At 42.0% G+C, this 12859-nt stretch overlaps 1 protein-coding gene across 2 annotated transcripts in view; it reads left to right on the forward strand.

Annotated features, from left to right (window-relative positions):
• The first annotated feature begins 211 nt into the window (after positions 1 to 211).
• Positions 212 to 12859, forward strand: part of SETDB1 (SET domain bifurcated 1) — a 22586-nt gene continuing 9938 nt past the window's right edge. Inside the window, exons 1-13 of one of the 2 annotated variants that reach the window (XM_025052235.1) lie at positions 222 to 398; positions 1422 to 1692; positions 2254 to 2405; positions 6787 to 6821; positions 7250 to 7349; positions 7981 to 8106; positions 8275 to 8476; positions 9022 to 9095; positions 9974 to 10164; positions 10883 to 11012; positions 11678 to 11843; positions 11935 to 12093; positions 12666 to 12725. In XM_025052235.1, the coding sequence (XP_024908003.1) occupies positions 1433 to 1692; positions 2254 to 2405; positions 6787 to 6821; positions 7250 to 7349; positions 7981 to 8106; positions 8275 to 8476; positions 9022 to 9095; positions 9974 to 10164; positions 10883 to 11012; positions 11678 to 11843; positions 11935 to 12093; positions 12666 to 12725 (1655 nt within the window). In that variant the 5' untranslated portion in view covers positions 222 to 398; positions 1422 to 1432. Of the gene's footprint in view, positions 399 to 1421; positions 1693 to 2253; positions 2406 to 6786; positions 6822 to 7249; positions 7350 to 7980; positions 8107 to 8274; positions 8477 to 9021; positions 9096 to 9973; positions 10498 to 10882; positions 11013 to 11677; positions 11844 to 11934; positions 12094 to 12665; positions 12726 to 12859 lie in introns of those variants that run through there. The other variant, XM_025052234.1, reaches the window with a different exon arrangement.

Raw genomic sequence — 12859 nt, forward strand, 5'->3', positions numbered from 1 at the left:
CTAGTTGGGGTGATGGAAGAGGCGGAACTTCTGTAATATCTTCCAGGAGGCCACGCCCACTTCACCTTGCCAACCGCTTCTCACGTGTGCCCTGGAAGGCTCTGTTCTGACGCATGCGCACTCGCCTGAGTTTGCCTGGCCTCGGAGGGGCGCCCTGCGGCTTTGGGTTTGACCCCGTCAGGCCACCGTCGTGGGGGACCGGAACGGCACCTGAGGTTTGCTTCCGGGCGTCTCTTTCGCTTCCCCTTCCCTCCCTCACGTTTCTTCCCCTCCCCCGCTCCCTTTTCCCTTTCGTTCTCGCCCACAGAGGCCCACCCCTCAGTCGTGAGTCTGGGGTCCGGGTGGCGAAAGAGAGCTATTGTAGCTGGAAGCAGGGAGGTGTGGGGGAATTAATTGAGGTATTTGGAGACCAAAGGCTTGTCTGGAATGTTTTGTTCGTGGGAAGAGGTCGGACGAGGGTGGGAAGGAAGTTTTCCCGGTGAGACGAGCGGGGGCGGGGTTGAGCTGGGTTTGCCCGGGGATGGGACGCACCCCTAAAATGGGTAGCACGGGGGTGGGGCGGTGTGTGGGCAGAGGGAAAATGGAGGCGGTGAGAACTGACATTGGGGGCGCATGGCATTCTGACATCAGTTTTGCTTTAACCGTTTGAGCCAAAGAGCAGCAATGTGCAGGCTCTTTAGGTTTTAGGTAGCCGCGTTTTATTCTCAGGTTGCTTTATTTCCCTTTACCTTGGGGAAATCTCTTTGCTGCAGGCTTTTGTGTTTTTAAAGCATTATAGACTTTTAAAAAGTCAATTTCCACATGGAAGCGAAGTGACGTAAGGAGAACAAGTAATTAAAAAAATGAGTTATAGACCAACCGCTCTCCTCCAGGTGGAGATATTTGATCAATAGCAAGCAAACAGATTTATCTCATTAGTCAATTAAGGAATACAAGTCACAGAAATACAGGCGTTCCTCTTTTTATTGCAGTTTGCTTTATTGCACTTAATAGGTGTCACATTTTTTACAAACTGAAGGCAAAGCCCCTCTACCAGCAAAGCCCCTTCTTTTTTGCAATAGTCGCTTCACTAAGGTGGTCTGGAACCCCAGCCCACAATTTCTCCGAAGTATGCCTGTATCTTGCTCAGTAAATTGGTTCTCTTCAGTTTCCTAAAACATTATCTCCTGGTAGCTTTCCTATTGCGTAATATATGCCCTCTCAAACTTTTAAATCTTATTCAGGCCTATAGTCTGTAGCATAAGATGAGAACTCTACAAAATCTCAGCATCATACTGGAGCATGGAGAGACAAACCATAAAATCAAACCTAATGTATTTGAATAACAAGTAAGGAGTAGGAAGGAGTTTTATTATGGGACTGAAATTCTCTATTGCGGTTGTAATGACTCCAGAGATAATTTTAGTTTTTGTTCCATGTAGAGGACAACAGCATGTCCTCCCTCCCCGGCTGCCTTGGTTTGGATGCAGCGACAGCTGCAGTGGAGTCCGAAGAGATTGCAGAGCTGCAGCAAGCAGTGGTTGAGGAGCTGGGTATCTCGATGGAGGAACTTCGGCAGTTCATCGATGAAGAACTGGAAAAGATGGACTGTGTACAGCAACGCAAGAAGCAGTTAGCAGAGTTGGAGACGTGGGTAATACAGAAGGAATCGGAAGTGGCCCATGTTGACCAGCTCTTTGATGATGCGTCCAGGTGAGGACTGCATGGGAGATAGGAAATCTCTCCATTGACAGACAGTTTAAAATATAATTGTTCGTGACACTGTGCCAAGCACTTTGTAAGGCACAGATGTGCAGAACCTTAGTCTTCCTCAAAGGTTAGAGTCCATGTCTTGAGTCCCTTCCACTTCTTCCTTGTGCACACTACTTTAGAACAGGTGGTTTGTTTTCTTAGTAAGATCTGTAAAGAGTTGCTGTCTTAGGTAACTGTGGAGCATTAATAAGTTCCTAGAGTTCTGTATCTACTCCTAGACTCCCAGAAGTGCCCTAGTTGTCACTTAAAACTCTTTTTCAAATAACAAGATAAATAATGAGGTATGATTGAAAGGACCCTACTTTGGGCTTATTGTGGATTTTTGAGGAACTAGTGTGGAAACCACTGTTTAAACGTTTTCGTATGGGAAAAGCATTCCGAATTCTAAACATACTTTTCAATATGGCTGTTTAAATTGAGGTCAGCGTATACTTATGTATAAACTCTAATGGCTCCTACTTCTGCTGGCTTTGACCTTTTCTACGTGTGTTCCAATATTAGGGCAGTGACTAATTGTGAGTCTTTGGTGAAGGACTTTTACTCCAAACTGGGACTACAGTACCGGGACAGTAGCTCCGAGGATGAAGCTTCCCGGCCTACAGAAATAATTGAGATTCCTGATGAAGACGATGATGTCCTCAGTATTGATTCAGGTAAGAGATGAAGCTATGGATAGGAAAGTCTCAGGACTGAAATTGAAATGCTGGGAGATGAGCAGATAGGCGGTAGAAGAGAGGATAAGCCGATGTCACTAAATCATATTTCAAACCTTTGAACTTGTCCGATACAGGAAAAAATAGAGCGTTGTTAGTACCTTACAAGAAGTCCCCTGCGTGCTACTTCCTGATTGACTCACCCTCATTTCACCATTCTGTGTGACCTCTGAATTCTCTTTCTTTATAGGTGGCATTACCACCTATGTACACATCTCAAAACAGCAGATTGTTTGTTTTTTTTCTATTTTTAAACAGTTTTTTTAAGGTATAATTTACATGCTATAAAATTTACCCACTGTAAGTGTACAATTTGAGTTTTAGTAAATTTATACAGTAGTGCAGTCACCACAACCCAGTTTTAGAATAATTGCATCACCCCAAAATGTTGCCTCATGCCTGTTTGCTCAATCTTTGTTGTCACCCTGAGCAATCACTGATCTGCTTTCTTTCTGTAAAGTTTCGCCTTTTCTAGAAATGTCGTATAAATAGAATCACAGTATGTCTTCTTTTGTGTCTCGTTTCTGTCATTTAACAGTGTTTTTGAGGTTCATCTGTATTATTACATGTGTGAGGTTCATCTATATTATTACATGTATTATTACATGTAATATTCTGTTATATGGCTGTTCCACATATTCTTACACATTCCTCAAACAATAAACATTTAGGTTATTTACGGTTTGAGGCTGTTATGAGTAATGCTGCTATGGAATTTGTACGTCTTCTCGTGGACCTTATGTTTCACGTGTCTTGGATATTCTACCCAGAGTGGAATTGCTAGATCTTATGGTCAGCGTATGTTTGACTTTTTAAGAAACTGTCATGCTGTTTTCCAAAGTGGCTGTACCATTTTACATTCCCACTAGCAAAGTGTGGGAGTTCCGGTTTCTCTACAACCTTGTCATTGCTTGGTATTGTCAGTCTTCTATTTTAGCCGTTCTCTTGAGTGTGTAGTGTTGTCACATTGTGATCATAGTTTAAATTTCCCCAGAGACATTGAGCATCTTTTCACATACTCATATGTTATTTATGTATGTTCTTTGGGCACATACCTATTCAAATCGTTTGCCTTTTTAAAAAAATTGGATCATCTCTTTATTATTGACTCAGAAGACATATTCTACTTTAGGTACAATTTATTTGTCCGATATATTTTACAAGTATTTTCTCCCAGTCTTTTCATTTCCTTAACAGTGTCTTTTGAAGAATAAAAATCTTTAAGGTTGGATCGAGGGTGGTTTTTTGTTTCTTGTGCTTATGGCTGTTCAGTTGTTCTACCACCATTTGTTGAAAAGACTGTTCTTTTGGTACTGGCCATGTATGTGAGGGTCTGTTTCATCACATTTATCTAAATGCCTGTCTATATACCAGCACCACACTATTTTAATTACTGTAGCTTTATGGTAAGTATTAAAATCACTTTGTTAGCAAAAGGTCTCCGAAGTGTTTTGTATTTCGTATATATTCCAAATTTTATGAACAGCTTGTCAGTTTCTACCAAAAATGTTTTCTTAACCTGCTAGGATTTTAATAGGAACCGTATTGAATCTAAAGATTAATTTGGAGAGTATCGCCTTTTTAACTCATATTGGGTCTTCTGATTCATGAACATCATACATCTCTCCATGGTATTCTTTTTAATTCTAGTGTGAATGGGATTTCTTAATTTTTTTAATTTCATTTTAGGATCGTTAGTTGATAGGATATAAAAATTATAAAAATAAAGTTGTTTTTGTGTTAATCTTGTAGCCTGTGATCTTATTTAAGTTCACTTATTACTTCTAGAAGCTTTTCGTGGATCCTTTAGGATTTTCTATATACCTGATCATGTCATCTGCAAATAAAGTCAATTTTACTTCATTTCCAATTGGGATTCCTTTTATTTCCTGTTGTACTCTCTAGAACCTCCAGTACAATGTCGAATAAGGATTTTGAGAGTAGACATCCTTCCCTTGTTTCTGATCTTAGGAGAAAAACATTTGGTCTTTAAGCATTATGATAGCGCTGTAGAGTTTTTGTAGATGTCCTTTATCAGGCTGAGGGAAGTTGCTTCTATTCCTAGTTTGCTGAATATTTTTATCATAGCTGGATAGGATTTTAGATTTTGTCAGCTACTTTTTCTCTGTCATCCTCAGATGATCATATGGCTTTTGTCCTTTATCCTGTTAATAGGGTATATTTTTTGAATGTTAAACCAACCTTGCATTCCTGGAATAAACTACTCTCCCTTTGTTTAGTTTATAATCCTTTTTATATGTCGCCGTATTGGATTTGCTAGTATTTTGTTAAGAATTTGTGCACCTGTGTTCATGAGGACTGTTGGTTTGTAGTTTTATTGTTTTGGTATCAGGGTAATGGGCCTTATGAGATGAGTTAGGAAGTGTTCCACCTCCTCTGAGTTTGTGTGGAATGGTATTATTTATTTCTTAAATGTTTGATAAATTCAGCAGTGAGACTGTCTTGACCTGAACTTTTCTTTGTGGGAAGATTTTTTTTTTTTTTTAAATAAGCATTTTAGTTTGGAATAATTTTAGATTTACAGAAAAATTGCAAAGATAGTACAGAGTTCCTGCATATCTTTCACCAGTTTCTTCTAATGTTAATATCTTATGTTACTTTGGTCAAAACTAAGAAGCAAACATTGGTACATTATTTGTAGCTAAATTTCATACTTTATTTGATTTTTGAACATTTTCTATTCTAGGATCCAGTCCAGGGTACCACACTGAATTGATTGTGGGATTTAATTACTAAGTTATTTTCTTCACCTCACATATATATTTAGATTTTCTTCTCAAGTTGGTTTTATTTGTGTCTTTCTAGGAATTTGTCCATTTCACCTAAATTGTCTAAATTATTGCCATAAAGTTGTTTATATTATTCCTTTTGATCCTTTTTAATTTCCATAGATTCTGTAGTGATGTCATTTCTTTCATTCCTGATATTGGTTGTATTTGGATCTCTTTTATTTTCTCCTTGGTTAGTCTAGCTAAAGTCTTATCAATTTTATTGCCCTTTTCCAAGGAACCTTTTTAATGAGTTCATTGATTTTTCTTTTCTGTTTTTCTGTTTTCTATTTCATTGATTTCTACTCTGATCTTTATTTTTTCCTTCTACTTATTTGGATTTGATTTGCCCTTTTATTGTTTCTTAAAGTGGAGGCTTAGATTATTGATTTTAGACCTTTCTTCCTTTCTACTGTAAACATTTAAAGCTATTCCTTTTAAGCCTTGCTTCACTGTATCTCATAAATTTTTATGTGTTGTATTTTCTTTTTCTTTTAACTCAATTTTTAATTTTCTTTGTGATTTTTCTTTGACCAGTGGATTATTTAGAGGTACATTGTTCATTGTTTGATTTCCAAAGTATTTGGGGCTTTCCCAGATTTCTTTGTTGTGAATTAATTTCATTGTGATCAGAAAACATACTTTGTATGATTTCAGTCGTTTTTAATGGCCTAGCATATTATCTGTCCTGGAGAGTGATCCGTGTGTGCTTGAATTGTATTCTGCTGCTGGGGTGTTTTATAAATGCTGCAACAAAAATCAAGTTTGTATGATGAACCATGTATGTATGACTCCGTTTATATGAAATGTCTAGAATAGGCAAATCCATAGAGACAGAAAATAGATCAACGGTTGCTGGGGGCCGGAGTGGATGGAATGGGGAGTTACTGCTAATGGGCGTTTTTATCACCCCAGAAAGGAAACCCCATGCTCATTAGTAGATTTTCTTTTGAGGGTAATGAGGATGTTCTGGAATTAGATAGGCCGTACAACCTTGTGAATATACTAAAATCCACTGACTCAAACAGTTTTAAAGTTTTAAAGGGTAAATTTTATGATACGTGCATTATACCTGAATTTAAAAAAAATAAAAATAATGAAGTTTTAAATTTATTTTCTTCGTCGCACTAGCCACGTTTCATTTTCTTAGCCACATGTTAACAGATTAGATGGTGCAGATATGGAACAATTCTATCATAGCAAGAAGTCCTGTGGTACAGTACTACTCAAGAATAAACATTTTTGCTTAATTTATTGACCACATCTCAGTTTTCACATTATTCAGATAATCCATAAGTAAATTATTGTTATAAAAATTCAAATATATAGTGGAAACCCCAGGTAAGCACTGTCACCTATTTGCTGTATCTCTCCGGACCCTTTTGGTACTTTTAGATATATATCTATATCTTCATTGCAGTTGTTACTGAGAGTACTTCCCTGATAATGTTTTTAAGTGGCTTAGTTCTTGACTTCTTGGAAATTCTTATTTATAAATATCTTATGCTCATTAGAGTTTTTCTCATCCATAGGTGATGCCGGGAGCAGAACTCCAAAAGACCAGAAGGTGAATTGGAATGGGCAGGGGAAGGGCGAGAGAGAATATAAAAATGGGAGACACTTTTGACTTGACCATTCAGTCAGTTCAGCCATTGACATATAATCAGTCACCCTGTAGACAGCCTTGTGGGTTGCAGTCCTCTGACAGACAGTAAAAGAATGTGAAAGAGGTTACTTAGAGGTGCATGCGCTGAAGTGCTATATGAATGTAGAATTTGGCAGTGACCCACCAGGTGACATTGATCAAGGAAGGCTTCCTAAAGCTGATTTCTGAACGATTTGTAAGAAAGTGCAGTTTGCCTGATAAAGTAACCATAAGTATCCAGACATAACTATTTCTATTTTACTTTTTGGAAGACAAGTTATTTTTTATTCTAAAGTTATTCCTAACCTATGCTATTTTAAAACTTATTCCCCTCATCCCCTTCCTCACAGCTCCGTGAAGCTATGGCTGCCTTAAGGAAGTCGGCTCAGGATGTCCAGAAGTTCATGGATGCTGTCAACAAGAAGAGCAGTTCCCAGGAGCTGCACAAAGGTAGAGTCAGGAGGTACCTCAGTACAGGTGGGGGTGAAGCCACAGAGATTTCATGGATAACTGGCTTCGTTTTGGCATCTGAGAACCTTCTCTACTTCCGTTGGGTTCTTCTAACGCTGCAGGCTATATAAGTCAGTATAAGATTGTGATTTTATTTTTCCTTGTTGTCCGCTTAAGTCTTTTGCCTATGTGTGATGGCTTTCTCCAAATAACCTTTTTAGCTCATGTCTACTTCCGGATGGAGTTCAGAGAGAAGCGATTAATTCAAACACTTACAAAGCAGTTTGAAGGAAACTTTGTAGACTGGGGCTCTTACGAGAAAATGTTTTATAAATGCTTCTTTCATTTAATGGTAGTTAATATTGTTGCTAATAAGGAGTTGGAAACATTGGCTTAAAGGGAGGTGTTCTGGAATTACATGTGACTTTCAGTTACTCAGCTTTTTCTGTTAGCGTAACAGTTGAGTCAGCCGTGTCCTCTGTTGCTGGCCCATAGCCAAGAGAGCGGCACAAGTGGCCAAGGATCAGCGATTGCCCCGTTCTCCCCGATTACCCTGCTGCCCTCTTCACTCTTCCATTCTCTCCCCTGTTCGTGTCCTGCCTCTTTATAACAACTTTGTTTTCCTCTGTAGGAGCCCTGAGTCAGATGTCTGGAGAACTGAGCAAAGATGGTGACCTGATAGTCAGCATGCGCATTCTGGGCAAGAAGAGAACCAAGACTTGGCACAAAGGCACCCTTATTGCCATCCAGACGGTTGGTATGTTCAAGCTAGAGGAGGAAGCATTGAGCGGCAGCCTGCAGGTCTCCATTGTTGATCGTTTCTTTTCCCCGCAGACTTGCCTTTCGTCTCTTCCTTAGTAGCCAGGATTTACACAGAAACCGATAGCTTTTAAAAGTTTTTTGTTTGCCTTTCCCTTCTACTTAGGGCCGGGAAAGAAGTACAAGGTGAAATTTGACAACAAAGGAAAGAGCCTGCTGTCGGGGAACCACATTGCCTATGATTACCACCCTCCTGCTGACAAGCTATATGTGGGCAGTCGAGTGGTGGCCAAATACAAAGATGGCAATCAGGTCTGGCTCTATGCTGGCATTGTAGCTGAGACGCCGAACGTCAAAAACAAGCTCAGGTACCTAGACAGAGGATCGCACAGAGCGCGGAGGCCGGGAGCACAGCGCCTGCCCTGTTCAAGCCATAGTCCAGAGCTTACGATTAGCCTTAGTCCCCAGTGGCCAGAAACCCACCTCTTTCTTTGCCACAGGCGTCATATGGGTGATTTTCTCTTTCTCCTTTTTGTTCCTTTTCTCAAAGAGAACACTCGGAAGAAATCTAGGAGAGAGGACTCAGGGTTGATTAATGGTCAGAGGAATAGGGAATTCACATAGAAGGAAGAAGTGAAGCGGGGAAGTAATGGTGTTCAGAATAGGAATCCGAAAGCAGAATAAGAATAAATAGCTTTTGGAAAAGTGGGGGTGTGTTGGTTAGATCCAGGGAACATTCTTAACGCTTGGGGAGGGAGGAAAGCGTAACGAGAAGAAGGTAGTTGACTGACTGGAACTCCTCTCTGCCGTGTGTCCTGTTTGCTGCAGAGGAGTGGAACCTGTGACAGATAACGTCTGTAGGTCGTGTTTAACGCAACGCCCTGATCTTTCCACCATCCCTGTTTCCATACAGGTTTCTCATTTTCTTTGATGATGGCTACGCTTCCTATGTCACACAGTCCGAACTGTATCCCATTTGCCGGCCACGTGAGTGTTCTTCCTTTCTTCCTTAGTTCTGTCCATCTTCCTCTGCCTTGTAGTTCTAAAGACAACCCGTTGAAAACCCCTAGCGTTTTTGGTGCTTCAGTCTCAAAGAGTGTAAGTTCGATGAATAAAACCGTTGGGAGATACAGTTTTATTTGTTCATCTCTAATGCTGGGTCTTTGTGGCCAACAAGTGAAACATTGGAAGGTCATGACTGACATTGGGTGGGTACCCATACTGTAGATGTGTTTCGATTTCATTTCTAAGTGGCAAGTATGAGAAGGTGGTACTGCTTTCCTAGAGTGCGTGTAAGTCTGCGGTCTCCATAGCGCTTTCTACATCAGCTGTGTAAGATCAAGGCTTTGTGATGTTCTCTGTGCCGCGACTGGCTTGGGGACAGATTCCTACAGAAGCAACAGTTTTTAATTGTTGGAGAGTCAACTAACACTGTTGTTTTCACATAACGTGGCAGCGAATGCATCCAGGAACCCTTAAAAGCCTGATAGAGAAAGAATGAAGGACAAATTTTTTTTTATCAATTTCATGATGCCACCTGATCTTTTTTGATTTACTGCTAGACGTACATCAACTTAGCAAGAATTTCCACTTGAATTTTCCTAAGTAGAAACATTCTCTTTTTTATGAAATGAGGACTCCCGTATATATGCGTATTGCTTTTTTTAGTATTTCCTTGATTTGCGTGAGCGTTTACACATTAGGTTTAGTACCTTTAGGTGATGTTAGTTTTGCTCCCCTCGAGGTTATGATTTCTTCATTTATTTTTCCGTCCCTCTCAACTTAAAAAATGCCAAACCAACCATTTTTCCTATCAAGAGGTGCCCTACCTGCCCCCTCTCAACCCCGCTTCTTCCTTGGGACAGTGAAAAAGACTTGGGAGGACATAGAAGACATCTCCTGCCGAGATTTCATCGAGGAGTACATCACTGCTTATCCCAACCGCCCTATGGTGCTGCTCAAGAGCGGCCAGCTCATCAAGACCGAGTGGGAAGGCACGTGGTGGAAGTCCCGGGTTGAGGAGGTGGACGGCAGCTTGGTCAGGATCCTCTTCCTGGTACGGCCCTTCCCTAGGGTTTTGGGGGCAGGGGTCCGGGAGGGGTGGGGGAGCGTAAGAGACAATAAGGATGGTTTTGTAAAACTTGACAGTTTTCCTCTTTCTTATTCTCCTTTCCGTTCTCACTGTTTGGGGTCAAGTTTTACTTTGTCCTTTTTGTTCCTCTGTGGGTGGCGGTTGAAAATAAACTCCCTGAGTTTAATTACAGTACTAATCTGCACGGTGGCGGTTTGGGTTGTTTTCTCTACAAGTATTCACATTGCACGTGGGGACGGAGAAAGCATCCAGTCCATTCGTCCATGGTTGGAGATTTGGTAGCGTAGTGGGACAAGGAAGTAGGGATCAAGGAATTGGGCTTACTGATCTTTCAAGGCCCAGTTTAACCCGTAGATCTTATGTACCCATCCTTTTCTCCCTTTCCACGCCTTACTTAGAATTATATTTTTTCCCTGAGGTATCCTAGTTTTTTGTTTCTAAGGCCTTATTATCCTGGTCATGGTTCTCAGTAAAAACATGTAGCACTCCTGACATTTCTTAAGGAATACATGTTTTTCTGACTTGTATTTCTGATGCCTGTCGCGGAGCCCGGCACAGTTTATTGAGGGCTCCTCGAGGAGTTTTTTCTGAGGAGGCACATGGTGTGTATTCTGCACAAATTGCAGGGGTGCCTTAGTCATTAACACATTTCCCCCGCCCTTCCTTCCTCCCAACCTGCCAGGACGACAAAAGGTGTGAATGGATCTACCGAGGCTCCACGCGGCTGGAGCCCATGTTCAGCATGAAGACGTCCTCGGCCTCCGCGCTGGAGAAGAAGCACGGAGGACAGCTCAGGACACGTCCGAACATGGGTATGTGGCCCAAAAGATCCTGGGGACGGGGGAAGTGGACCGGCCAGCAAAGGAGACCGTATACAACGGCTGTCCTTTGTTTACCAGGATGACACTGGTTCAGTGGAAACAGGACGTGTGCCCTGAGTTTTCCAGTAGTGGTGATAGGTTTGAGGTGCTGCCTCCACATGCTGTGGCTGTCATTCGTTCTAAGCAACCGCTTAAACGTCTGGACTGACTGGCTTGGGTTAGGGGTTAGGGGCGTTGGTGGGAGTAGTGATCTCTGGTACTCCCACGCAGGTTATCCGCTGTTCGTTATCTGTGGTCAGCTTTTTCAAAGCCCAAACTGTTTTTGTTTTCTAATGTTCCTGGCATACTTTCTGGTTGATTTCTCCCGACTACACTAGTTGATCAAAGAATGTATTTTTGAAAATTTTCACCGAAACATTGTTACTAACATAAATCATCTGAGGCAGGAAGATAAAGCCTTATTTAAGTCAAAGTCAGCCTGTGCCAGTATTCCCACTCATTGGTGTGTAAATATTGGGAACCTACGGTCTTAGCACTTCATCAGAATGTTTGTATTTATGCTTTTTTGCATTACGTAAATTGAGGATCAGGTGTGTGCTTGAGTATAGGTGACACAGCTGTCATCTTCTCAATGGTCAGTTTCCTTTTTCCCATAGGTGCTGTGAGGAGCAAAGGCCCTGTGGTCCAGTATACCCAGGATCTGACCAGCACTGGAACCCAGTTTAAGCCAATGGAGCTCCCACAGCCTGCAGCCCCACCCGCCCCACCCGGTCCACCCACCCCACCTGCTCCACCTCTGTCCCCCCAGGCAGGTGACATTGAGTGAGTGCTGTTCCTTCTTTTTTTGTCAGTTTCTTTCATAGTTTATGCTCTCTGCATCCTTTACCATGTGATTTCTTCTTTAATCTCCCAGAAGCTTAGAAAGCCAGCTTGCTCAGTCACGGAAGCAGGTGGCCAAAAAGAGCACGTCTTTCCGGCCAGGATCTGTGGGCTCTGGTCACTCCTCCCCCGCGTCCCCTGCACTCAGTGAAAATGTTTCCAGTGGGAAACCTGGAATCAACCAGACATATAGGTGAGAAAAATCTCAGCCTCTCTGGTGGAGATGGGCTGTGTGGACAGAGTGGTCACTTATAGGGAAGTTCTTTGGTTCCAAGGGGTTTTGTTAAGGCTATGATGGTGAGGAGTTTGGACTTGAAAGCTTTAACCTTGGAAGTTTCCAAGAAATAGAACGTAAACATAATTAAAATAGAAACTAGGTGCCTAGAAATTCAGAATCACCAGAAAGTCATTTGTTAAAACTTATTGAATGTGGCGTCATCGTTGCCACAATGAAGAGGGACACTACAGCCTCTTTCCTTGAATCATGGGAGTCAGAACGTTTATAGGTCATAGCAGGAAAAAAAAGCATCGGTAGAAGCTCGAAGTCCACTTCCATAATTCACAGGCAAAAAGAAATTTTAGGACACGGTACACACACTTGAAATAGATTACCGGTCGGTGATGAGTAACCAGGACACTTCCCTGTCCAGGTTTTTTGGTAAAGCGAGGGAAAAGCTGACTAGAGGAGTGGTTGAGCCAGCTGGAGGAGTGATTACACAACAGAGTTCCTGTCGCGTTCTCACCTGATCTTGCTCTCATCCGCAGATCACCTTTGGGCTCAACCTCTGCTTCAGCGCCATCAGGACCGCCAGCACCCTCAGCACCCTCAGCTCCCTCAGCACCCTCAGCTCCCTCAGCTCCCTCAGCTCCTTCAGTTCCCTCAGCTCCCTCAGCTCCCTCAACTCCCTCAACTCCCTCAGCTCCCTCAGCTCCCTCAGCTCCCCCGGCCCCTCCTGCTC

The sequence above is a fragment of the Pteropus alecto genome, unplaced genomic scaffold, assembly GCF_000325575.1.
Source record: "Pteropus alecto unplaced genomic scaffold, ASM32557v1 scaffold106, whole genome shotgun sequence".
Classification (NCBI taxonomy): domain Eukaryota; kingdom Metazoa; phylum Chordata; class Mammalia; order Chiroptera; family Pteropodidae; genus Pteropus; species Pteropus alecto.